The 27461-nt window shown below is 44.5% G+C and overlaps 1 protein-coding gene across 7 annotated transcripts in view; it reads left to right on the forward strand.

Moving 5' to 3' along the window:
* UBE2H (ubiquitin conjugating enzyme E2 H) overlaps positions 1-26629 on the forward strand; it is a 52136-nt gene extending 25507 nt beyond the window's left edge. The window contains exons 2-7 of one of the 7 annotated variants that reach the window (XM_040594938.1): positions 2067-2143; positions 2834-2908; positions 13893-13932; positions 14633-14685; positions 18580-18708; positions 25297-26629. In XM_040594938.1, the coding sequence (XP_040450872.1) occupies positions 2067-2143; positions 2834-2908; positions 13893-13932; positions 14633-14685; positions 18580-18708; positions 25297-25421 (499 nt within the window). In that variant the 3' untranslated portion in view covers positions 25422-26629. Of the gene's footprint in view, positions 1-2066; positions 2144-2833; positions 2909-10831; positions 10979-11033; positions 13027-13892; positions 13933-14632; positions 14686-18579; positions 18709-25296 lie in introns of those variants that run through there. The other 6 variants (XM_040594943.1, XM_040594937.1, XM_040594942.1 and 3 more) reach the window with 6 other exon arrangements.
* The last annotated feature ends 832 nt before the right edge of the window (positions 26630-27461 follow it).

Here is a 27461-nt window from a genome sequence, read left to right on the forward strand (position 1 = left end):
TCAAAGGAACTTAAACTCCATCGAGCTTATATCTAAAAACTTACTGTCAGGGTAATGGGTGATGTGAAAAGATCTGGTGGTGAGTGTCCTTTAGCATCAGGTCTGAAGCAAACTGCAGTACCTCGATGCTAAGCTACTCTCCGCAAACCTGTAGGGATGTAACTTTTCCCAGGGATGCCCACTGGCTTTTAGCAGCAAAGTCACTTGCATTTGGGGCAGTTAGGCATCGATCTGCCCTTTGTGAGCTGGTCTTGGGTGACTGCCAGGTGCAGTGAGCTACTTGCCATTTAACTGTAGGGCAGAGCAGTTTATGCTGAACCAAGAAAACTCTTGAGCCAAAACAAACTGCTGTAAACTTTTTTCCCTGCCCATGAGAATGAAGGGAAGAAGGTTATTGCATCCAAAGTCTTTTGGAGCTGGCACTGTGGGAAAACTCTGTCCAATCTGGGAGGCATTGTTCTTGAGGAACTGTAATAAATCCTGATGGACCCTGCAGATGGGACTTGCATCTCCTGCGTATACAAGTACACACACAGACCGCTGGGGTTGAATTGGCACATCTGAATACAGGAGCCTCTTCTCTTAGTTTGTGACGCACCTAAGGTAGATGGTAATGTGAGGTTAATCTGAGCAGAGAATTGTTTCTGGTGGTAGGTCTCAGGCAGTTACCGTTCCTGGTGGATCAGGTATGTGTGCGCCCAGACATATGGGTGCCTGTTTCTCAGTGCCATGAAGGTGTGAGGGGGTCTGCATAATTGCTGCAATATGGAGAGCTTCCTGGGCAAATGTTGTGCCTTGAAAGCAGAAAACCTTTTGCATCAGAGTGAAAAAATCTTTGTTGTAAAAGGGAACCTGGTTTCAGTTTCTCTTAGCCTGAGCATTTCTGCTAGGCTTGCTGCTGTGATGTTAAGGATCTTATATTAGATATTCTGCGCTATTGTCCCCTTCCTGCAAACGGGGGCAGCCTCTGTGGTACAGAGCTGAAGCAGCCTGAAGTTCAGGTGGGGACAAACCTTTGATTTTTCGCCTGCTCTGTTTTTTTCTGATGCTTCCCTTGTAATTCATATTAAGATTATTGATTAAAGGTAATTGCTGTAGGATATTATTCACAATCCATTAACCCTGATTTATAGCCAAATTCTTCAGCAAGCTTGGGTGCTGAAACATCACTGTTAATTGTCTTAACTGAGCCTTACTTGAAATGAAGATTTCTTACCCTTCTGTTGTATTCCCTTCTTCCCAAAGCGCTGGTGCTTTGATTCTTTCCTTTAAATGTTGAGAAATACAGTTGTTCTTTTCACACTGTAACAGTGCCTCATAATCTCGCCCTTCTGCCATCTCTCCAAAGGCACAGAGTTTTTTGGTCTTGCAAGTCAAATTAACATGAGATTGCCGTAATTTGCATCGTAGCTGTGGGAGGCCATCTGACAGCGCCTAAGGCAGCCAAGGAGGATTGAATTCATCAACTCCTGCATTTGTCAGAGCAGGGACTGGAGCGAGCTCTGCTCCTCTGATCTGGGCAAGAGAGTAAACATTTAATGTGAGTGGTTGGCAAGGGTGACTTTTCTGTTTTGTGGCTCATCTCCTGAGCGCTGGGAAGGAGAGAGGTCTCTCCTAGTCCTGGCCTCACCTCCCAGCCTTGTCCCTGGAGGTTCATGTCTGTGTGCAGTGACACTTGGGAGCAGTTGCTGTTCCCAGATTTTTAGCTCCCCTCCACAGCCTGAATATGTTTCCAAATACGTTGCTGATACAGATTTGGCGTTTTCTTAAATCAGAGCTTATGCTGTGCAGAAGTAGATGGAAAACACAGCTCTGAAGGGGAGGGAGGCATCATCTCAACATTACTCAGTGCAGGGAAAGGGATTCTCCAGTGTGTAGAACTGGCTTTTACTAACATGTAGTATGGTCACTTAGATGTGTCAGGATACTTAAATGCCATGTCACAGGATATTTTGAGTATTTGGCTTTAAACTATTTGGTTTGACAGGCTCCTAGGAAGTTACCCCTACCTGAGTAAACGCATTTTGTTTTCTGGACTAAATGTTTTCCTTTACTTGATATATCAGTATTGAGAGCAAACACGAAGTCACAATCTTAGGAGGACTCAATGAATTTGTTGTGAAGTTTTACGGACCACAAGGAAGTAAGTATATGACCCAGCCCTTCTATAAAAACAAACTAATGGCTTATAGTGGAGAACAGTGAAATGACACATTCTTCTGGAGTGGAAGGAAAAGATGAGCAAATCTAAGTGAGGATGAGAAATCAAAGGGTAACAGTGTTTGGAGGCTGCTCCCTCAAGGGTGGGGAGAAATAGAACTGTGAGCATTGATGCAGATGAACCACCTCCCTTGGAGCTGAGCAGAGCTGGAGACTGCCTTCAGACAACTAGGGCCTCTGCTATGGCCTTCCTTACTGCTTTTGTTGATCCTTAGCTTTTCTAGACCTGACTCATAAGTTTTGCATCAGTCATCTGAATTTTTGCAGAGTTTATGATAAAGATAGCTTTTCTAGTGGCTAGATCACGAGTCAGGTCTCCAGCATGCCTTAATTTAGTAACATCTCTAAAGGTAAGTAGATTATTCCAAAGTCTCTGTTTCTAGTAAGGCTCTTGTGTCTTTGTGCTGAGATCTTCTGCAGTATCAGTTAAAATCATCTATTTCTTGTTGGGCAGCTCAGGAAAAAGGCTTTTACTGTAGGAGGCTTGATATGAAATCTTACCCTCTGATGGAGCCAAGTATTCTTCCAAAGATGTGTTTTGCTTAATGCTATAGTTCTGTTTATTCTCTCCTGAGTTATGAAGTGTCTAATACCTGTGTTTCTTTCATTGCAGCACCATATGAAGGTGGAGTATGGAAAGTTAGAGTCGACCTTCCTGATAAATACCCTTTCAAATCCCCGTCTATAGGTAACCAATAAGCACTTTCAGTCAAAATCGTGTTACTGTTTATGCAGGAGAGATGTTGGAGGTGAAGTTGAACCAACCCTCAGTGCAATCATAGGATCTTTACTTCAGATCTGCAGAATGATTTTACCATAGACTTCCAGATACCACATGCCAAGCAGAGAGGAAGTTTGGTCTTTTGACTGAAGGGCTAGAAGCTGGAAATGTGATATGGTCACATGTTCATGTGTTGATGAACTGAGTCTCTCTGCCATGTGCTTATTTTTTTAATAATATATCCATCCGTGGGTAAGGTGCAGGATATTACAGTGAGTGGTGGAGCCTGTTTGTAGAAAATTACTCATTTGGAATGGAGAGCAAAGACCACAGTGCATGTTCATGGTCTTGGGGTGAGCCTGGCTTTTGGCACCACTTGTCCTAAAGTGGATAGACCTAAAAGCAGGAGCTGAAGCCTCTGTCCTCTTGGACTAGGTGATGCGTATGTGGAAGAAAAGAAGCAGGGACCTATCACCAGAAAAAACTGCAGCTGGCTAGACTGGTCAGGTTTGTTTAAACTTGGAGAGCAAATAGGAAGTTTTGATCAGGAAATGTTCTTTAGACAGTATCCATCCTATCTTTGTCCTCGGGTAACGGTGATCTAACTCACATGTCTTCTTGTACCTAACTTTATTCCAACCACTTAAGCTATAAATAAAATAGCCAATATTGCTTGAAAAACTGGAGCAGATGCATGAAGTTCCAACATCTCTATTCTGGCTTATGAAATAAGTGCTGGTAACTCAGTGACATAGAGCTTCTCTATCAGAAGGGTGTGCTTGTGGCTTTAGCCACTGGAGGACTCTAAGGAGTGGAGAAGACTGCTCGAGGAGAGCTTGACTATGGTTGGACGAGATGGGTCCCTTCCAATATCAACATCCTGATTTGGAGTTGATAAGTATTGGCTGCTTTCTTAAAATAGACTCTTACACTAAGAGTGCCATCTATTTAAGATTCATTCTCTCTCTCTCTCTCCCTCTCTGGTGAGAGAAATAATCTGTCTAGTTCCAAACATGAACCATGCCTTTTGGGAAAGAGCAACGCTGGTTTTATGCTGTCCTTTACCTTTCTTTTTTTCTGTTGAAACCTTAACTGAACCATGGAAATGTGCCCACAGCTGAGTAACAATGCAGTATTACTGCAGATTCAAACCCTTTTCTCCTTCCTTTTGAGTCAGCTCTGAAGCATGCTGTAAACCTCTTAGGTTGGAGATTCTTTACAAGATGCACAGTATATTATTTGGTGCCAGTCATTTTTCCCTCCCCGCTTTTCAAGTGGCACAAACTGATGCAGATCAGGGTACTGTCATGTTGGCAGTCTTAAATGTGGGCTGGCTACAGTCAACTCTCAGCATATAAAACCCAGTTTCCTTGTTAATTGCTTTGGTGCTAGTCTACTCAAGATTATTTTTTTCTCCCGATGTTCTTCCTGTGTGTATCAGAAATCAAGGTTGCTGGCTTAAAACAAACAAACTGTCTTTCCAGTAGCCTATGAAGCCAATGTAGCTAAATGTTGGCCAGGCTCTTGTATATTTATAGTGCCGTATTTAGGCTCTGCTTCATTGCATGGAAGTTGGTAGGATTGACCTTTTGTTTTGGTGGTTTGGCTTGGAGGCTGTTTAGTGCAGGCTGGGATAGGTGGGACTAAAAGGCAACCTGGGATCAGAGTTGGCCCAGCTGTGTTTTCAGAACTGACGCCACAAGGATGGCTTTTCTCCTTGTGAACTCGGGGTGGGTGGGTCTGTTGGGAGTTTTCTGCTCAAATCACTGTTGCTTTGTCCCTTCTAATGTTGCTTTTGCTGTCTTCCTTTTAGTACAGCGGCTTTCCATCTGTCAGCTTGCTTATACCTGCTGTTTTGCAACTATTTTATTCCAGGCTCATCAGACCTTCTAGCATGCTTCCCTCGCCCTACAAAGTCTCTGTTTGAGTGGCTGAAAACCACCTCTTCTCTCACTGAGCTCCCCAAAAGGCTGGCTCTTGCTCTAGGTCTTGCCTTGCTGTCTGCTGAGCGAGGGCTGCTGGAAGCACAGGTTACTTCCTGGGCAAAGCAGTGTGCAGCTGAGGGTTCAGGTTGGATAAACAGTCGATGCTAGATGAGACCTGGCTTAGCAAAGCAGGGCTCAGCTCTGCTGCAAGGAGGAAAGTGCTGGGGAGTGCAAGCGCCAAGAACTGTGCTAGGACCTGGGGAAGCTCCCAACCGGCTCCAGGAAGAGGTTTGTTTTTCTTTGTCTGGTTCTCATTTCTGCTGCCCCAGCCCAGCTTATCTGGACAGCCAGGGCTGAGTGAGGTCTCAGCCCCTTCCTCTGGGCCAACTTGATCTCTGTGCTGCTGCTCTCAGAGGCAGACTTGGTGTGCAGTGCCTGATACCACTGGTTTTGGCATTACAGATAGCTCCTTAGCAAGCCTTTGTCCCAGCAGAACTGGGAGCATTCACAAGCTTGTAAATAAGACCTGTTCCCTCCCAGGTCTGCCTGTTCCAGTGAGCTTGGGTGTCCTAACCCAGCAGTCCTCAGCCAGCTAGATAACACAGGGGTAGGAACTGGCAGGGAATCTCTGATCTGAAAAGAGGTGGAAGTAAAGGATTTCAGAGATGATGGAGCCAGTAAATGGACAGAAGGTCATCTCGAGCACACGTGTAGCTTGTTTGCAGCCCTTCTGATCTCAGCACTGCATAGCTTCTACTGTGGTGATGACATGCAGAGTTCAAATTGTCTGTGTAAGTCACTGGCTTGTATAAAGTATAGAATCCAGCAGTTTCTTTTCCTTTAATAAATTACACTTCTATATTGAAGCTTAAAGCAAAAATGCAGTCCTTGCAGCTTTCCTTGTTCCTCTAGTACTGTAGGCTAAAATTTTCTTTCCATCTTAGAAAATCTTAATGTGGTCTTGAACATGGCACGGGCTTTTTGCAGCAAATAACATGATGGTTTGAAGCATATCCATATGTTCTAGACAGTCGCTTCTGAAAAAATGACTGCTAATAGTTGCTTTCTAATCTGTTCAAATTGCTTTTATCCCAGCATGGCTCTGAGGACAAGGTACATGAAAACTCTTCTAAAGTGCGACTGACAAACCTGAATAGAAAAGGGTTTTTAAGTGGGTTCCAGTTTGTCATCTGGAAAGGTGCAGACCTTTTCTTAAACCCTAAATGAGTGGTGATCCTCTTCACCTTTGAGGGTCTCCTAGCAGAAGCCTTTGCTCAGCGGGGTGGCTCTTCTCCTGCCAAATCTTTGCTCCCTTGCCCCATCCACAGCTCTCTTCTCAGGTTGGTAGTTATTGCTGTGGTCTATTAAATGATGCCACCCCAGGGACAGCGCTCTGGGATCTATGTGAAAGGAGCAGTTCCTGGAAGTGTTTCCGGTGTTTCATCATGTCCTGCAGTATCTTTCCAGTATTTCTAGCACTGCCTGTTCCTTGCTTGCTCTTTGCTGTGTAAGCAGACAGATCCCATGTTGGTGCAGGGTGATTTTTCCTAACAAGAGCTTTACAACATACAGTGAAAACGTGCATCCTAGAAGAACACGAATCTAAAGAGAGCCAGATGTAGGGCTGTCATGTTGGCTCTGGGCTTGAGTGCTCCCATTAAGATGAACTAACTCCACTCGTGGTCCCTAAATATCCAGATCTTCAGGGTTGAAAGAAACCTCCTGAACTTGAGCAGTTTGTTAGAACAAAACCAACTCCTGAAAAATAGCCAATTGCTTTCTGAAGCTAGTGAATACTGCTGCTCTTAATGCTTTTCTCAATTAATGTAAATATCCCTGTATGCTTATGAGGACCCAAAGCACTCCCCTGCTAGATACCTCATTCCATTTTTGCTATCTCTTAGACAATGCTTTTTGAGCTGTTTATGATTTCGGTAACCCTGCTGGCACTGCTTCAGTACTTTTCCCTTCGCTCTGGGGTTTAATATCTTCAGGGGAACTTTCTGCCTCGTCTGTTCTTGCTTTTTCAAAGAGGAGTTGTGAAGTACTTGAAGTACTGTTTTGAGCTCCCAAGTCACGAGAACACTTTGTGTAAATTTTGTATGTTTTTAATCAGTCCATATGCCTGCCAAGAGCCGGAGATTAATGCTCTTTGATGCCATAAACATGGGAGGAAGCAGAGTGTGAATGTCCTGTCCTACTTAGACGATAGGAGCGGTAGAAACATGTAAACCTTAGAGCCTGAGCCCTTACCTGGAAGCACCATGGCATTTATTTTATTGGTAAAATCTGCAGAAATATTAGGCCGGCACTGAGTCACTCTGGTTTCTTAATAATCAAATGTCACAGCTGCAAAGTTTGTGTACAATATGCTCAGAGCCGCAGTTTCTTGAACAAGTTCTGCATATTTATACACAGTTCTCATTTTCCTTCCATCTCTGGCCCAGTTATCTGCAGATATTTTGCATTTATATTTCACCTTTCTCCTAAGTGTTTTGCAAAACAAAATGCCTAGTATGTACACAAAACATATGGAAGTGTGTGCGTATATGTATGTGTATGTATATAATGAGACGTTGTGGCAGCCAGTACAGGAATGAAGCAGTGTTTAGCTCCAGCCAGGATTTAACAGATCTCTCCTGGCCTGTGCTTAATTTTTCTTTTTAACTGCAGCTGCTATTTTTACTTTCAGCTCCTGTCTGGATTGCCTTACATTTTGCTACTTAGAATTTCATGAGTCACTTATCGCCTGTGACCATTCTGAGCTTGCTCTTCCCTGTGTGTGTTGATCCTTATTCTGACCTATAAGCGATGTGAAAATGCTCATTCTTTCGAATACACTTAGCTTTGTCTAAGGGGAAAGATGAGACACCTAAGGGTAATTTGTATCCCTGTCTCCACTCCACACAACTGTGTACTCTCTGCAGATTCCCTGCTACAATCGGAGAATGGGAACAGACTGACAAAATGGGGTAGGTGTTTTCAGCCTGACGTGGCACAGATTCACTGCCTTCTGTGCCAGTGTCTGAAACCTGGGCATCAGGTGATGGTGCACCTAAGCAATGAGATGAACTGATACTGGGCAATTACTTTGTGCTAGTTCTGCATGTTTTTCCAGAGATTGTTGCTCTTAGCACCAGTCTGTAAGCTTGTGGATGCTGCTTTTCCACTTCCAAGAAGGACCGCTCAGCAATCCACTGTGAGGAGGAGGTCCAGAGTTTATAGCTCTGCCGCTATTTTCCATCAGCTACAGTCATATATTCCTGTCCTGATCCTTCCCTCGTGAAGTTGTCACAGGCTTATTTATGGTATTGTTTTGAAAAGCTACTAGAATTTGAGTATGGTAATATAAACTGTTCTACTTCTGCTGTTAGCAAGTTGATGTTACACAGCGCTTCACGCCACAACTGTGCAGTGTGTGCACAGTGTTACATTTGACTCTGTAGTTAGTGCACTGAATGGGCTTCTGACCTCCAAATTTCATAAAGAAGAAATCTTTGCCTTTGCCAATGAGAGCTTACTGACCTGAGAGCTCTGGACAAGGTGCATACCTCCAAGGCGGGCAGATCCTGTGCCCTTATAATGGGGAACAGCCATGCACTAAACCAGTTGTCCCAGTCTGCGGAGGGGAATAGGTATGAAGTTGAGGACTGGTCAGAGATCTTGCTGGTCTTGCTCTTGTGCCCTCTTCCCCATCTCCTACCACAGTTTCTCAACCTGTGGTGCATAGCAGGCTCGCGATCAGTTACACAAGAAGGTAGCCTCTGAAATGAGTGCAGTGTGGTTTTAAAAGTAAAATAAATAAATGCATGTTCCCTTGCAGGCTTTGGGGTGTTTGGGGTGGGGGAAGTAGTAAACATTAGTTTTAGACTAATCTTATCTGGCTCTTTGGCAACACTGCAGGAGTACTTGGGAGATCTTTTTTTCATTTGGTAGGCTGTCCAGTGGTTAAAAAAAGCAGAGGAAGAACACTGCTCTTGACCTCTCTATGCTGTACATAAGCTCTTTCACGTACTGATCTCTGTGCATGTAGTTCTGCCCCGAGCCTTGGGTGGTCGCCCAAGCCGTGTTGATTTGGTGTGGTATTTAAAACGCAGTGCAGCCCTGCCTGCTTCAGAGAGACTGTAACCACCTTCCCACCTCGCCAGCCAGGCAGCCTGAACAGTTTCCTGGCCTTAATCTCTCATTAAAAATAAAACTTTGGGGTTTGTCAGTCTCGCTGCACTGAAGTCAGACGTGGTTATGTACACTTGGTCCTGTTGGCTGTTTGGCACCATGGCGGTACACAGATAGGAATCTGCTGTCACAGTTGTTCAGATAGAGAAGTGTCCAGCTGGCTTTATTTATGAGTGAAGAGAGCCGACGTGTGGGCAAGCAGTGGTGAGTTTGGGATGGGCAAGTGGGTATAAACCAGCTCCACTTTGGCACGTTCCCCAGAGCCGGTGGGAAGTTCTCTTGCATTTATCGCTGGTGTGGGTCGGCCATGCAGCTGACTCCCTGCTGAGCGAGAAGACGCAAAGCTGGAAGGCATGAGATGCACTGTGTTTGCTGGCATGGTGCTTTTCCTCCTTCCCATGTGCTTCCACAGGGCTAGCAGGACTCGCAGCTTGAAGAGCTGTGGTGCAGGAAAAAAGTCTTTTGAGGACTTCTCACCCAAGCTACCAGCTAAGCTGGCTGTACTTTGAGCTCAGATAAGCAACGGGCCACCTTTTGAATCACCAGTCGTTGGATTGCAGCAGGTTACTGACTTGAAGGAGAAGCACTGAGGAATACAGAAAGCTTTCTACTGCTGCAGGCCAGTATTGTGCAGCTGAAGCTGTGTAAAGAGTGATGAGGAAGTCTCCAGCCCAGGTTTTTGATCCCTCTTATCTCCAGGTTTTGAGTCTAATCTGCCAGAATGGTAGATGAGGCAACCTGGTCTAGTGGAAGGTGTCCCAGCCTATGGCAGGGGAGGTTGGAACTAGATGATCTTTAAGGTCCCTTCCAACCTATACCATTCTGTGATTCTACAGGAGCTGTATGAAGGTAGGGGACCCTTCCTAAATCACTGTCCAGCTCTGTAGGCATAGCAACAGGGGAACAATCAATGTGGAACAATCTCTTGCAGGACCTTTCTGCCTAATGGCTCCAGAGAGCACCGAGAGGTGTCTTGGGAGTCCTCCATATTCACCAAGTTATCCAGGTATTTGGGCTCTGCCTCTTGGAGGAGAATTTGCTGGCAAAGCAGCTCACGACAGCATGTTGGTTCTCACGGTGCCTTCTGGCCATTTCCTGGGAGCTTTAGTCTGGAGTTGTTCAAGAGAAACGTTGACATCAACATAAGTCTGAAATTTCTCCCTGTTTCTCCGCTGTGGTTTTGCTCACCTGGAGAGCATGTTCAGCTATTGGTGTCAGTGGCTGCTTTGACCCAACTGTGAATCAGTGCCCTGGATGTTCAGACCCAACCACGGTTGGTGTGTGAGCACGGTAAGAGAACAAAAGAGCTTCATTTCGTACTGGAATATGTCCAGCTGCTGGAGCTTTATGAATGTTCCTGTGTTTACAGGACCAGGGAAGATTGACAACCTTTCAGTTAGTTGATTTTTAATTTAAAAATGTGCTTCTCTTCGAAGATTTTTGTCAACCCAAGGAGTGATTACTCCAGGGCTATTGCTGAAATACCAACATTTTTGAAGGTCAGCATCTGCATATTGGTCTCAGCATCTTCCAGTATTGGAACAGATGTGTCCATTTCTGTTGTGTAACTCCTTCGTGGATGTATGGGGCTTTTTTCTGTTATCACCCAAGAGCTTTTTGTCCATACAGATTTTATGCAGTCCTGCTTTACCTTCAAAAGCAATCCCAGGCCTCGGTGTCTCTATGGAAAGGGTGGACCGCAGCCACTCCGCTGCTCAAATTCCTCCTAAGCATTGGCTTTTGCAGGGTTCAGTGTGAATATTGTTTTGAAATGTTAAGTTATTTACAGGCAGTCCAGCACACAGAATCGTGACTACTCAGGCTGTGACCTTGGCTCCATGCTCCGAGCCATGGTGAGAACCCAAAATCAAGAGCCTGTTCCTTGGCAGTCTTCATGGAGTGCTCACCTGGAGTTCTGTGCAGTATATTAATTGAGGTGTGCTGTGTAGAAGACTCTGGTTGTAAACCTGCCCCAGTGTTTATGCTGGCTTGGGAGGGGTTTTTAACTCCTGGGTTCTTCTTTGAATTGGAATTTCATTTTTACATGGATATTTATGCTTGCTTTGTCTTTTATATTTGTAAAAATAAATACAGAGCAAGTCAGTATTATTGGAGCAATGTTAGCACTTTATCACTGCAGGAGACTTTACATTTAAAATGAAGGGGGAGATAATAGTTTAAGCTTGTTTCTGGGTCAGGATAAAGAAAGATATGAACAGAGCTGCTCTTGGCTTGGGCAGTTTGTGTCTGTGAAAGTGAGCCAGGGGGACCTTGGAAGAGTTGCAAGAAGATCTGGTAACAACCTAGGAAGCGAGGAGTGCAGGGAGAGGATGTTTGTGTTCTTTCTTGAAGAACAACTGTTTCATTTGGTAAGCTTGAGACCAGGGACAATGTGAAAGAAGGGATCGTTTCTTGCCTGGGTGAATGCAAAGATGACAGGGAAGAATTATAAATCTCTAGCACAGGACCTGCTTCAGCAGACAACTTAATCTCATCTCCCTGGATATAGAGTGCAACTTAAATGCTGAAGCGTGTGAAGGAAGAGCTAACTAAAACCTTACAGGTGGGTCTGCAGCACAGCCTGGTCCAACCAGCTGCAGGTGGCTGTGGTAAAGGTACTAGGAGATAGGTGAGATCAAAACCAAAGTAAGAGAAGGCAAGAGGGATGCCTCTGTCTGTCTGGGTTAAAGAGAGCCAGTCTGTGTCCCAGATATCAGAACAAAGAGTGTTTAATTCAGCAGATCTACACGTTACTGTCATATTCTTGCTACCTGGTGTCTTCCCCCATCCTCTCTTCCATTATGCTTTATCAGAAACTCTTTCCTCCCTCCCACTTTCTGAGAGAGAGATGGGATTTAGGATCAGGATCGGTGCTTGCTGCAGTTCTCCAGTGCCAGCATAATGGCTCCGTGACCTGATTTAAACTTGTGAGAGCTGCCATAACATAAATATTTGATGGAACTACAGCTTCCCTTTTTAAGCCTGCTTCAGTTTTTCAAGCTAAATCATGGCAAGGTATTCCTGAAAGACACTTGTTAGCGTGGAGTTGTTTATGCAGTTGTCGGATCTTCTTTTAGAGACTGTTCTGGCTTCGGGCATCGTTTCAGCCTTGCGTTGTATTTATGCAAAATCTGAGCAGTACAAGTAAACATGTAATTATATTTGTGTCATAATACGTGGAAGGAAAGGGAGTTAAATCCATATGTCAGCTCTTACCCCAGATGGGAACCATGCTGTCACTCAAATAGTGATCGCTGCTTGTTTGGGCAGAGATGGTGCATTAGCACTACTGCAGTGTCTTGCCTGGAGTGACTGGGTAAAGGTGGTGAAGGCAGGGAGTTTGCTGAATGGTAAACAGTGATGTGTTTCTACACTTTTTAGGCTGCTTTGGAGATAAAACTTCTGTGTGTTTTGAGTCCTGGAAGGAGCTTTTTTAATGGATTGAGTCAGTATCTCAGACCTAAATTTAAATTTCTCTACCTATTTTTATAAACGTGGACCTTTGTGAGAAGAAATAGTTGCTGTTAGCTTAAGTAGGTTTTTGCTTATTGCAGAAAGGTGTGACTCCCACATGGGCAGTGTTTGTAGGCTGCGGGATGGCAGTACAATAGAGGAAAGATGATTTTATATTAAGTTCTGAAAAAAAAAAAAAACCATGCTAAGATCTGGAAGCAGCTTAACCAGGTACTGATCAAGGGTTGCAGTAGCCCTTCTGGGCAGATCCCAAATGATTTGGCCAAGCCAGCAGAAGTATGGAATACTCAATCCATTTGGCAGTGAAATAACTGGAAAACCCAGTTTTCTATCCCAGCTCCATGTCTGTTCTGTGCTGAGGATGTGTCCCGTGCCCAGATGTTTGGGTTCCTCCTATTGAAAGGAAAGGGAAGAATTTGGAAGCTGGATTCTGCATCCACTGACAGCCATCATCCAAAACACTTAACTTTGCTTTTGGGGTGGACGTGCTTTACTTCTACATGGGCTATGGTGTGTTATAATTCCTTTAATGTTTTTGTTTTATAAACTCTATTTGTGGGAGAGGAGGGGAGTGTTTTTGAGGTGCCATCTGTCTTGAACTTGAGGTTAAAGTAGGTAGCTGGAAACCACAGCTTACCTCTAGCTGCTGCTATCAGATACAGTCTTTAAAGTGCGAGGCATCTTCTGCCATGATGTCATAATTGTTGAAACCACAGGATCTTTTTTTAACAATTTAATTTGCCAAGTCCAAAGAAAGAAAGCACTCTGAAATCTGTAAGTCTGAAATGTGGACAAAGCCATGATGAGCTCTCTCATTCTAGACCTTGCATCTGAGCTGTTTTCTCTTGTAGGAGATCAGAGGTACCAACTGATGAATGAATTGCTGTGTTGATGCAAAACTTGAAGTATCAGCTCTCTGTACCACGCTCTGCCCCTGTATGGCTTACAAATGTAGACTAACGTTGCAACTTCGAGTTCATAGAAAAATCTTTGTTGAGACATTAAAGAAAATTAATCTTAATGTTGAACTTAAGTTTTTGGTTTAGTATTTATTCAAAGGATCCTTGCAGCTTTTAAAAACACCTCATCAGATAAGAGGGCTCTATTGTGCTGATGGGCAGTTCTTTACTGTAAGCAGAGTGTTTTGCTGAATTTTGAGGGAATGGACAAGGACCCTAGGGTCAGAATGTTGCCTGCGTATTTTAAAGGTTATATAGCTATATATAGCTCAGGCTGGGTTTTCTTTGAAACTAGTCAGATTAGTCCTTGTTCAGTAAATTCCAGGCTTGTCTTGTGAAAAAAAAAAAAAAAAAGAAAAAGAAAAAAAAATAAATCTTTGGCTGTTTTCTGGTATTTACCAGTCTGTCTCTTTGCAGGGTTCATGAATAAAATTTTCCATCCCAACATTGACGAAGCGTAAGTAAATCCCTAGTGTGTGTTTCTTCTAAGGAGTTTGTCTAATTTTAACTGTATTTTGGCTTCACAATAATATGCTGATGAGTTGAATAATGCTTTCATCAATCTAAGAGTCCAGAGTGGGAGATGTGATAGACGTAGATGTTGCAAGTTAACTTTCAGGAGTGGGTCAGGCTGTGGGCAAGACTAGAGAGTTGCATGCTGCAGACTTTCTGGCAGATGTGGTCTTTGTATTGCAAAATGCTTGATTTACAGAAAATTCAAGGTTGCCAGTTCCCCTCCTCATTGATATCATGCTGGCTTTCTAGAAAGAAGGAACAGTGTCAGCTAAGCCATAGCTCCCTCTTTAGCTGAAGATCACATCTATACTAAAACTCTTGAAAAAATAACATGTTTTGCCACGTTTCCTTTAGTTAAGGTTCGTTAAGGGAAGCCACCTATGCTTCCAGTCTCTTCAGCAGAGACCCATATGGACCAACTAACTCAGTAAAGGCTCCAATTTACTTTCTTTTGTGCAGAGTATGAAGATTCATGTAGTTAAAGGCTGTCCCTCTGTTAGCCACAAGGTAGAGGTAAATCATAGCTTATCTGAAGCAGTGGGGCAGAGGCAGAGCAGGGGAAGGGAGGTGTTAGATTGTATTAAATCCCCGGAGTATTTTTGAGTGTGACTGTTTAATTCCATCCTTTCCATATGTTTCAGGTCAGGAACTGTATGTCTAGATGTAATCAATCAAACTTGGACAGCTCTCTATGGTGAGTTTGGTATTTCCCTGAAAGCTGATCACATGAACATCGGTATTTGGTGTGTTAAGACAGCTTGCTGGAGACAGGTGATCTTAGACCAACTTTTGGTTTTGAGGTTTTGTTTTGTTTTTGTTTTTTTTTTTTGGGGGGGGGGGGGGTGCTGGGTTTTTTTTGCTGAAGTTTTAGACTCCTCAGCGAGCCAAGATCATGTGAAAAATTAAGATTTTCATGTGAAAACACTTTTGTAACCTATTTTTATACTAAAGATGTGAAAATATTTCATAAATCTCACGAAGGATTGCTCAATCCATTGCTTGGCATTACTGCACAACAGCACCCTTCCATGATTCAGCATTGAAAGAGAGGAGTGTCTGTACCTAAAGTGAAATCTAGTTCCAGCTACCCCATCCACGTTTTGTGCATGCATTCAAGCTGGTATTCTTTGTGCGCAAGGCTACAATCTCACTTCTGCAGAAGCTGGCACCAGAAACTGTACCTGTTTATCATGGCAGCATCATTTCTTTGCAGGCTGGGAGGTGCTATTGCATCTTTGCGCTGCTTGCTGCAGAACATCTTGGGTTTCCCCTTAGATTGTTTCTGGCTATAACTCCCCTTTTTAGAGATACGAAATGATCAGCTGGTAGCTGAAGACCAGTTAAAGTAGTGTTTAGGGAAAGCTGAAGTTGTTAAAAGGAATACAGCTGAGTATCTAGTCTAAGCTGGCTCCATTTTAAAAATGTAAAGTTCTTTAGCTGTTCCTGTTAGGCTTTGTGGAAGAGTGTTCAGGAGAGTGCACACATCAAATCGTTCACATTCTTCTATGAAAAACTGATTTTACCTATGTAAGTTGAAGCTTTGAAGCAGTTGCTAGAGAGACAAGCTACTTCACCTTCCTTGCAAGCCCAGTTTGTAAGGAAATAACCAGACTTGGTGAATCCTGGGTGGGAAATTGCTATAGCAACTTATTGAACTTTACTCCTCATCAGAATACCTTAAGTCCTCATGTAGTAGGTTCATGGCATACGCTTCGCGTGGTTTTGTTGTGAGAGATCAGCTTAGCTGTGACCCAGGTGGTGTTGCTAATGGAGGAAGAGGATGCTTTTGTGTCCTGGTAGGATCTGATGCAAGGTGGAGGAGTGAAAGCGGTGTTAGTAAACCAAGCCCTCCGCTGGGGATGAACCTGCATGGTTCAGTCAGTAGCAGAATCCAGCTCAGTGCGGTGTGTGCTGCTGTTCCACAGCCTTAAATGCCACCTGCAGATCATGGGGATGGCTGGACAAAAGAAAATTACTCCAGTGTAACAGTGGTGCTGGTTTTCTGCTCTGGCAGTCTGGATTCTGCTTTGGAAGCCATGCATGGACAGCCACCCTGTTCTGCAGCATGCTCACAGACGGCCACAGTGGGGTTTCTGCACTGTTTCCAAACAATTTCATAAGAAGGCTTTCTGTGAGAGGTTTCCTAATGAGCGCTGCTGTATTTTTGTTGTTGTTGCTTGCAAAGTAAAGAAAAAACAGCTTGGTATTTACCGTGCTTGTGGTGTATTAATACCATCAAGCTTTCAAAAATCTGCATTTTTCCCTGCAGTATCAGCAATAAGTGTGAGGCAACTTGAAGGTACAGAGCACCTTCCACACTAACTGGTGAAACTTCACGTTAGAAAGTGCATCACTTGACAGTCATCTTATTGCAAACCTCCTTTGCCTTGCTGCAGGATGCCTTGAAGCTGCAGGGAAGACACTAGAGTGTTGACTCTGCCCCTTCACTTAGAAGTCACAGAATCACAGAATGGTTTGGGTTGGAAGTGACTTTAAAGACCATCTAGTTCCAACCCCTGCCATGGGCAGGGACACCTTCCACTAGACCAGGTTGCTCCCAGCTCAGTCCAGCCTGGCCTGGAACACTTCCAGGGATGGGGCATCCACAGCTTCTCTGGGCAGCCTGTGCCAGTGCCTCACCACCCTCACAGTAAAGAATTTCTTACTTAGATCTAACCCAAATCTCCCCTCTTTCAGTTTAAAACCATTCTCCCTTGTCCTGTCACTACAGGCCCTTGTAAGAAGTCCCTCTCCAGCTTTCTTGTTGGCCCCTTTAGGTACTGGAAGGCCGCTGTAAGGTCTCCCCAGAGCCTTCTCTTCCCCAGGCTGAACAGCCCCAGCTCTCTCAGCCTGTCTGCCTAGGAGAGGTGCTCCAGCCCTCTGATCATCTTCGTGGCCTCCTCTGGACTTGCCCCAACACTGTCATTACTTTATGCAGTTGGGTGATGCAGCTATAATGAACCCTATGCTCCTGAGTATATAAAGCCATGGCTTTTCCTCCTGCTCAGCAGGGTTTATGCTGAATGGGTGACTGAAGTAGTCCTAGCACAGTGTCTCTATGTCCCAGACATGTTGACAAAGGAGGGAAGAACTGACAGAACGTAGATCTATTTTTGAGTAAGATCCTCTTGAGTAAGATGAAATAAACACACCCATTAGGAAATTGGTCGAGCTGGTAACATGGGGCAGTGGTGAAGATCTGCCTGGACCTACTGCATGGCTCTTCTCAGGCTGTATATTTGCTGGCAGTGGAGTTAGAGCTTGGTTTTCTGTGGGTGCAGCCCAGAGCCAGAGTAACCATTTGCACAGGGAGAGCACTTGGAGATACCTTTCCCCTACCTGTCCACCCATTTTGATGAATCTTTTAGAAAGTTAAGGGGTCAGAGATCCTTGCCTGCTGTCAGATCTGGTTGAATTCAGCAGCTCTGTGAGGCTCAGTTGTGCCTGGCCTCAGGAACAGTCACACAGCCTTGTTTCTGTAGAGGCAGGTTGAGATGGCTGAACTGCTCACACGGTGGGTCCTAGGCAGTGTTGGGCTTCCCTTCTGACAGCTCCACTTTGATCCATGCTGGAGGGGACTGGTGATGCTCATCCACAGGCAGGATTTCTCTGCCACCAGGAAAGAGATACTCCCTTTAACTAGGGGGGAAAGGGGGATCCTGATAGAAGACATGTAGAATATTCAGAAACAAAACCCAACAGAAAACCTCACGCAACAAATGCTGGTCTGCTTCTCTCAGCAGCTCTCCAGAGGCTAAAGCGAAACCTGGCATGCTGCCCTGCACTGGGGGTTTAATCTCTGCTCTGTGTGGGTGTGCGTGGTCCTTCTGAAGGCCCTGAGGAGGAATGATGACGCAGGGCTTGTTTCTGAACACCCCCACTGCTGAAGTGTGGTACTTGTCGTCTTAGGGATGTGGGAAGAGGGTTTCGTGTATCCACAGTTACTCATCGGCACCAGAAGTATGTTTCCTGTTGTGGATTATTTGGTGACAGATGCCAGCTGGCACCAAGGTGTTAATGTGAGCTCTTCACATTCTGCAAATTGTTTTGAGTTGGAGGAGGGACTTGTTGGTTGCTCTTTCTATTAACACAGTCATCTCTAAAGTGCTCTGGAAGATGCTTTGTGCTTGGGATACGTCAATATAGTCACAGAGCATAAGACATTTGAAGATGGTAATAGAAGGAGGCAAAAGTAGGAGAAGAATTCAGTGAGGGATGAAGCACAGCACTGTTTTTCTTTCTTCCTTTTCTTTAAGCCAGGGCTGAGCCTCAGTGGGAAACAAGACAATTGTGTCCTTCCACTTCTTTGCTTACCCACAGATACCTGTGTCTACGTTGTTGGGATGTTGAGTGGTTTGTGTAGTTAGCTGAGGAGCTGCAGCATACCTCCAGCAGCAGCAGCAGCTTTCTTATCAACTGCATATGTGCTTTCCCTGATGCCAATTCCTTTATTTTAACTTGTGCCCAGATTTTCAGTGCATTTGCTCTTGAAGCTTTGTGCTGCTGTTTCAGTGCCGGTGTTTGCAGGATGATTAATCAGACTGACTCTGGGTCTGTGGACATGAACAACTGTGTCTTTCACTTGCAGATCTCACCAATATATTTGAATCGTTCCTGCCCCAGCTGCTGGCCTACCCTAACCCTATAGATCCTCTAAATGGTGACGCTGCAGCCATGTACCTCCACCGACCAGAAGAGTACAAACAGAAAATTAAAGGTAAGGGCATAAATAACATAGTGCAGAATAAGTGGCATTACTGTGATTCCACCCTGGGGGAATGAGGGCTGTTTTTGCTGCACATCTGTGTGTCAGCGCCCATTCCTTCATATTACAGGAGCCCCATCCACTTTAAATGGGGGTATTTAATAGTCTGAAGTAAGGGGTGGATGAACTGTGGATGAAAAAAAAATAAAATAAAATCTGAAGTAAGGGGTGGATGAACTGCTGCTGTGGTGTATGCTGTATGTGGGGCAGGGGTTTTAAATCATTAGCAGACCCCAAGCAAGGAGGCTGTAAGCAGACTAGGTTAGGTTTTAACACAATGTGGGGAGATCAGAGAAACGATTCAGAAGAAAAGGTGCGTGACCAAAGAAGGGACAAGGAAAAGTGCTAAACTTACATGGAAGCATCCAGTTGCACAATTACTGGATAGAAGGTGGTGTGTTAGCAGCTTGTGGAAAGTGATCTTAGAGCAGCAATCAAGGAATTGGTGATGCTGTTGCAGAAAGCACTTTGGTACTGTGACAGAGCAGGAATTTTTGGTAAATACCAGGTAATCCTTCCTTGCTGCTTACTAGTGCTGTGCCTGCTTCAGGGACTTCCATTTAAGAAAGCTGCAGACCAATTAGTGAAGTCTGGCAGGGTGTAACAAGGGCAGACAGTCTTGAAGATGTGTCTTAAGAAGAGAGAGGGAAAGAACTGGAGGATTTTAATTTAGAGGACCGAGCAGGGTATGAACTTTGTGTCAAAGGTGCCTTCAAAGAGGAAAGGAATGATTTATCCTTTGATCATTGTGAGCAGGATGTGGTCACAGGTATGTAACTCAGCGGGGGGAGCCCAGACTAAACATTAACAGTGACTGGTGAGGGTAGGTGAGTGCTGGCAGAGCTGGTGAGGGTGCTGGTTTGTCTGCTCCTGGAAGGGTTGTAAGGACGTTAGACAAGGCTGAGAAATAGTATGTCCTTGGGATCAGGGAAGACTCCCACTAAGGACTTTCAAATACTTTGGATAAGCCTGGCGATAGGACTGTCTTAGCAAGCTAGTGAGGCACAAATTTAATTAGTCATGGAAACAAAAAATAAGGTAAAAAATAAGAATTGGGCTTTCAATTTGCTCTCTGCCTTCCCTGGAATGAGCTGCCTGCAGACAGGAGCAGGACACCATTTCCTGATGTGACAAGCCTGTGGGAAGGCCACGGACTTTATTTCTCCCCTCGTCTCCCCTCATCCAGTGAATGCAATCAGCATTTAATCTAGTGGTGGGAAATCTACAGCCTTTGGTCCAGATTTAGTCTTCAACTAAGATTTTAAGAGACTGTGACCACCTGATTTTTTTTTTTCTTTTGTTACTGAATAACCATAAAACTTGTTTGCCTGTGGGAGCCCTGCCAAAAAGGTTTGCAAGGCCTGCTCAACAAGGAGAGCCTCCGTGAGCAGCACAATCTAATATTCTTCCTGGTGTGAGGTGGGGTAGCAGCTTTCCTAACGGAGTGTTGTGAAACTCACTTGTTTTGGAGAGTGTAGGTATCCCAGAAAAACGTGGGATTTGGTGGTGGAGTCCTTCCATCAGCTCTGCCACGTCACTCTGGAGTGTTTAAACCTCCAGTCACTTTGTTCTGATGTGAAATGACTCTTCATCAGCTGCAATTTTTGTTTGAGGGTGGAACTACAAATGAGGCCAAGCAAAGCTGTGATTTAAATACTGAGTTATTCAGCCCACTTTGCTTGCCTCTTCTGACAGCTGCATGACAGGATTGTAAGAACTACCCTGCAGATCTGGCCTGCTCAGTATCCTGAAGTCCATTGTCTTGTTTTTTCATATGAACAAGCTTCCAGGCAAAATGGTTTGTCAGGCAAAATCTCCAGGGCCAGCCAACACAAGGGACGCTTTGGGTGTCCTTTATGCTTTAATGAAACAGGAATAAAAAAAGATACACCCTTGAAAAAAAGCAAATAAATTTAATACTAGCCAACAGCAGGTGCTTCAAGGAAGATCTGAGGACCTCCCTCAGGGAGGCTAAATGGGATAGTCTGCTCCCTTGTTTCCATCCTGACAGCCAGGTACAGGCTGTGAAGATGATATGGAAGGAGTTTTAAGTGCTTGCAACGTGTCTCATGTTCCATATAGCAAAGAGCCCTGCCTCTTCTGTCTCTTCCCAGGCTTGCGTGACAAGTATAATACAGAGCTAAACACTGTCATTCCTCATATTGTAGCATTTTTAAAAATAGCCTTGGACATGTTAAAATTGATGCGATGGATTGTAGCAGCTTCTCTACTCTGGGAAACTCAGTAGTGCAAATACATAATTTATTGCTGCTTTTCTTCATTTTTTTAGTTATGAGTACATAGAACAGTTCTTTGACATGATGGTAGTGAAGAGATGGGTATAGGCTTTGAGATTTTTAGTTCCTGTGATTCTTGGCATGAGACCCAGACAAGTAAGAATTTATCGTGAAACTTGTAAATATCCATTAATATTACCAATACACAGCTGGAGACTGTGATTCTTAGCATTAGAGCTTTCAGCTAGATGAATTAGTTCAACGGTGCAGAGCCAAGTGCTCCTTTAAAATCTCCCTGGCTGTCCTTGGTGAGATGTCTTGCCTGATCACTGGTAGAGCACCAGGGGGTGGGCTTCAGACACACAAAAATGGCTCAACATTTGGTTGTGTTGAGTTGTTGGGAATTGGTGCTTAACTCCTGTGTGGTCTGCTTTTTCTTTTTCTTTGGTCGATCCAGTATGAAAACTTCTTTTAGGGGAGTGGCAGTGTTGAGTAACAGCAGCTGAAGGGTACTTAAGGGCAAGCTGTGTTTGCTGGGAGCAGAGGATACCTCTGGGAGCAGTTCTCCCATCCCATGTGTCAGCCCTGAAGTTCCAGTAGAGTCGTTTGAAATGCCAGTATGGCTCACAGGCATATACCAGCCATGGGGCATAACCACAGCTTATTCTTGTTGCTCCAGGGTTTAAAAACTAGATGAATCAAAGCGATGTTTCCTGGGTAGGAATGGGTGCATCGAGGCTTTCCTTCTTGAACAGGCTACTGTGAAATGCGGTTTGTCAGTATTTAGACGTTTCAGTTTTCTTCACTTAGTAGACTGTAGATCCAAGTACAATGCCACGTTCAGCAAAGAAGCTCCCTGGAAGTTTGACCTTTCCCAGATTAAACCTTCAGAAAAACCCAGCCCAGGAGCTTGGTAGCTTTCCTGGATAGAAGGTGGCATTTTAAGTTTGAAATGCTTCAAGCTGTTCAAAGATAGGGACAGACATTTTACGAGGGCCTGTAGCATAAGACAAGAGGTAACGGATTTAAACTGAAAGAGGGCAGATTTAGATTAGATATTAGGAAGAAATTCTTTACTGTGAGGGTGGTGAGGCACTGGCACAGGCTGCCCAGAGGAGCTGTGGCTGCCCCATCCCTGGAAGTGTTCAAGGTCGGGTTGGATGGGGCTTGGAGCAACCTGGTCTAGTGGAAGGTGTCCCTGCACCTGGCGGGGGGGGTGGAACTAGATGGTCTTTAACCCAACCGAAACCATTCTGTGATCCTGTGATCATTCTATGATTCTATAAGTTGTGTTTTCACTTAGGCTGAAGCAGGCCTTTCTCAACAGTAAGAAAGAGTGGCTTCCATGTCCACATATCCAGTAGCCCAGAGAGCACTTGAAGCAGTCAGTGAAGAAGTGCTGCTGGCCTCCTCTCCCTGCCATGGTCACTGGTTTGTGGCTGCTGTGTTTGGGGACTCCCAAGGCAGCTACAGCATTTGTTTAGGTGGGTTTGGGGTAAACATAGAGGGAATGTATTTCTAAGGTTCCCAATAAGGGGATGCTTGTGTCATCCAAGGACATCCAGAGTCTTACAGCAAAGGCACATGAGTTGCTGGACTGTGCAAGGAATAACAACTTCTCTGGGTAAACACCCCTTTTCCAGAGGGAGATTCATTCTTGGAGCGCTATGGGAAGGGAGTAGCCGCCACAAGGATATGTCACGTCAGCATCTCATCTCCTTAGCTCTGCTTGTCAGCTGCCAATCCACCTTCCCGTGTAAATTCTGTGAAGACGCGCTGCTTTTTTGGGTCCCTCTTTCAGTTAGTCTCTCTCATCTTTAAACCAATTAGGTCTGTCGCACCAATTCATCTCATTTGGCAGTGTCCATCTCTTTTGGCAGATGATCCCTGCCACATTCTCTGCAACTCCTGTTCTCTGGTACAGGCAAGGGATGTGCTCGGGCAGGACCTGGGCTCCACAGTGACACGGGTGAGCACCTTTCAAGAAGAGGGTTCTCAGTGCCCAGGCCCTGAGGATGGAGCACAAGGGTGCTTTTCTGTTGATATTCATGGGCTGCAGCCTGAAGGCAATCCGAGACCTTGAGTGCTCCATGCTTTCCAGTGTTTACATAGCTGCCATCAATACTTTATCAGTTCTTAACAAGTTCTTGTAAAACAGATTTGAACAGCTGCTTCTGTAGTCCGAGTGAGCAGGTTAATAATGTATATTAAACAGTCAGACTGAAGCTGCGTGCGTCATTAGATGGAGAAGCTGAAGCGCACTGGACTCCAAAGTACCTTCCAGCTAGCTCTCACAGTTTTTTCCAGGGTGGAGCAGGTCTGCCAAGGCCACCAGCTGCTCCATCCTGGCAACTCTTCCATGAAGCGTTGGCTTTGGTTTGCTCTGTCCGTGCTATACTCCTGAAGCCAGAGTAATGTGTTTGGGCTCTGTGTCCTTATGTCAGGTTTAGAAACGTGGAAAAAACACACAATGATGCAGACCTCTTGCCGAGTATTTTCCCTTCCAGTAGGCTGAGGGATGGAAGTGCAGAGGGAAGGGGAGGGATGGCTTTAAGAACAGCCAGGCTCTGCAAAGCACAGTCTTTAAAACCTGTGCCTGTAGCACTTGGTTTATCTGGTGTTAGATGTGTCCTCCTGCAGCTTTGTCAGTGCATCTGTCTGCCAGTACAGTACGGAATAAAAAGCAGTGACCTGTGCTCCTGGAGGAGAGATGCTCCTTGTGGACGTCATTCCCTGGGAGGAACTAAAGAGCATGCATTTGGGATGGCTGTTGGGCTGAGACTGGGATGTGACATTCACATTTTCACGCAGGGACTCATCTTTGAGCACACAGGGATGGCGGTGTTCCCTCTTTCTTTGGGTCTTTAATACTGCTGTTTGGAGGAGGCTTTGTTGTATTTTAGTACCTCCGTATCCGGAAAGGTAACGAGTTCACAGCTGAAATTTCTCTACGGCAACATGAGCACATCCCTCTCCTTCCCGAAGTGCCTGACCTGCGGTGTGGAGGTTGTGCTGTTGGGATACTGAGGTTACATCGCCACTTCATCCGATGAAGCTGCTTTCTCAGCGTGAGGTGGAAAAGAGGCAATAAATAAGAGGAAGACTTAAAGTTGAGGCTGAGCACCCCTTCTTTAGCCCAGTTTTGTGCCAAGTGCTCACCTCTGCTCCACTCGGCACGCCTATATGTGTGTAAGGAATAGCCTTTCTCTGTTCAAGGTAGCCTGCCGGCTGGGGACATCTGCCCCTCCTCAGATCTCAGAGGGGACACTGCGCGAGGCGAGTCTCCTGCAGCCACAAAGGGTGGGAGGGGATTGCCAGACTCAGTCTGACTGATCAGAATCACTTCGTGTTGCCTTTTTGCTCTGTCCCTCTGCACAGAGGTGACCATGGAAGCCACACAAGCCACTGTTGGCAGAGGTTACCTTACCTGCTTGCAGGAATCCCAGTAAACCAGTTCTCTTGCTTTTGCTGTACAGCTTCCTGCTTGCTCCTGGCTGAAGTTCAAAGTGTTGATCTGGGTGCCTAGAGCTGGTGTGGTTTGAACCCCACTGTGAGACACTGTTTCCGTCAGTGACCTGCAGTGCGGTGGCCCTCCTCCCTGCGGGTCCTTCTCAGCTAATCCTGTGGCTGCTGTTAGATGTGAAGCAGGTTGCAAGGGTTGTGCTTTGAAAACAGAGCCTGGGGCAGACCCACTTTCATTTTGGGGCTGGGGGAGGGAGCTTTTACTTTTCATTTAGAAGAAGGAAAAAAAAAAAAAAGTGCAGCTATTCCTGCAGTAGATTTCTGCTCCACTTTCTCTGTCGATCCATTTTTACACTTTGTTTATGCAGAGTTTAGTCTGGGTCTCAGCTTGACTTCACTGATGGTTGTTCTGCCCTATCAGTTTAAACTCTCTGATCTTCATTTCATAAAGTCAGGCTGCATAGTGACATCTTGATGGCTTTTAGGCTTGTTCTCTAGGTCACCACAGTAGCTCCTATTTTGGCAGTAAATTGAATCCTGTCCTATTAAGTGAGATACACCGTACAGGGGAAGAGTTGGGTTGTTTCCAGCTACACTGTGCGTGACGCTGGCATAGGAGCGTTGGGATCATACTTGTTTTCAAGGGTCTTGCACGTCTCTAAGATCTCCATCAGCTGTTTCACATGTTGTTAGACAATGCTGCTTTTGGTCTGAGAAATACAGTAATCTATATGACTTATTAAACATGATGTGACCCAACCAGCTGTTAGTTGTTGTTCAGTCATCCTCTGACTGTTGAATATATGCTGCTTATATGTCTTGTCTTTTCTGTCACATGCAGAATACATTCAGAAATATGCAACAGAAGAAGCACTAAAAGAACAGGAAGAAGGCACTGGGGACAGCTCATCTGAGAGTTCCATGTCTGACTTCTCGGAAGATGAGGCTCAGGACATGGAGTTGTAGTAGAAGAGGCAACCTGCTTTTCAGAGAGACTCTAATTTCCTAACCATGAGAAGCAGACTATAATATTCATATTTAAACAAAGCAATTTTTTTTATTACTAAACAAGGTTTTTATGAATAATAGCATTGAGATATATATATCACCCTTTAGATCTTGATTTTCTTGGTCATTTCTCGAACCCGAGGTGCATAGCATATTCCCACATTCCATTTTGGTAGCAATATGCAGCCCGAATGCATGCATTCAGATTCCATTTGGCCAAGTCAACTTGTGTGCTACTGAACTGTCAGCTAAAACAGCTGCCCTGGTAGGTAGGGAGTTAGCAAAAAGATGTTTGCTTTCTTATCAGTGTTTCCAAAGACACCACCTTGGATGCTAACGTGGAACAGCATATTCTCAAAGTATAAAATCTGGGGGATGATATACTAACCGTGTAGATCAGACAGTGGAATAAAAGCTGCTCCTTCAGGTCAACCTTGCTGATGGTATTTTACATGGAGTCACATTTAATAAAAAAAAAAAAAAAAAAAATACAAATGCATGGAGCTATTCAGAGCATTGAAGCTTAAAAATTTGACTTGGATTTTAAGTCCATTTTTGTATGTGGACTCCTGCCTGCCCTTCTGAACTGTAAGGACTGACAACCACTGGTCTGTTTGCTTTTGGGACTTTTGAAAGCCTTCATCTGGATGTTATTCACTTTCTTGGTCTGGATTACAAGCTGTTCCCTTTTCGGGAGGAAAAAACAAAACAAAAAACCAAAAAAAAACCCCCACCAACAAAAACACAAACCACAAATGATGCTCTCTGAACAGTGCTTTGATTTAGCTGGAGCACATGTGAAGTGAAACTCTTACTTTGTCATAGTTTTGAAACTGCTGCCCTTTAATGGCTTCAAGTTTGCTTTTTTCTCTTGCTTGAAGTATGGTTAAACACCTCGCAAACACTCTCCATCTCCTAAGAGGGTCCTCTGACCAGATGGATTAGCCTTGCTGAGAGCTTCAGATCCACGAAGACTGGCCCATTGGCTGTGGTCCATGAATCCATCGGCGCTGATTTTATTTTCCTTTTTTCCTCCCCCTTCTGCACCAGCTTGGTAGCCATCTGCTTGTGTGTGTACAACAGGATTAAAATTTCTTAAAAGTTAACAAAGAGTATGATCTAGAAAAATTTGAGATGAATAAAAAAGCCTAAAAGCACCAATTGAGGAAGCAAGTGAATCTGCTCTGGGTTTTTTTTTTGTTGTTTGTTTTTTGGTGTTTTTTTTTCCCCCCAGGATACTTCTGAATTGCAATGTTTGATTTCTCCTGGTGTCTTTCAGCAAGCTGAGATTTTTGTTTGTTTTGTTTAGATGCTATGAAACCTAATAGAGTAAATGTCTACCTGGGATGCCGGTATACTTGAATTTGGATAATTGTGCATTGGAGATTCAGACTAAGAGGAATTTTTGAAGGTGGATGTTACCTGCTGTATTCTTTTGGGGTTTCGGAGAGGTTTGGATAAGATATTTTAATTTGTGGTGCAGCCTACAGGACAGTGCATGGAAGAATCAACCCACCCTGAGCAACTCTCGAGCAGAGTTTTGAATGTCAGACTGGTACATTTGTCATTTTCCCAGATTTGGGTGGTTTTGGTTTGGTTGGGGTTTTTTTTCTTTAGAAATGCCACCAAGTTTTGAGTCATAGGGATTGGAAGGTTACAATCCTATTTCTAATTCATAAAGCACAATCGAGGTTTTTTTTTTATTATTTTGGGGAAAAAACCAAAACAAACCTCGTAAAGTACCACTTTGCTTTAGCATGATTTTCCTTAATAAAAATATATAAAGAATTTCCTTTATGTTAATTACGGGCATGAAGCAAAGGTTTTTCCTCTCCTTTTCCCCCTTTTTATTTTAAAGCAGTAATGTTAGGGCTGTGGCTAGTGACTGTGCTGAAGTTCTCTATCTAGCATTTGTGGCTTGTCGGAAGGGTAATATTAACTATTTAACATGTAATGGTGTACTTAACTCTTATCTAGCACGCTGTTTTTCTCATTACT

This window comes from Falco naumanni, chromosome 5 (genome assembly GCF_017639655.2).
Source record: "Falco naumanni isolate bFalNau1 chromosome 5, bFalNau1.pat, whole genome shotgun sequence".
NCBI classification, from domain to species: Eukaryota; Metazoa; Chordata; class Aves; order Falconiformes; family Falconidae; genus Falco; species Falco naumanni.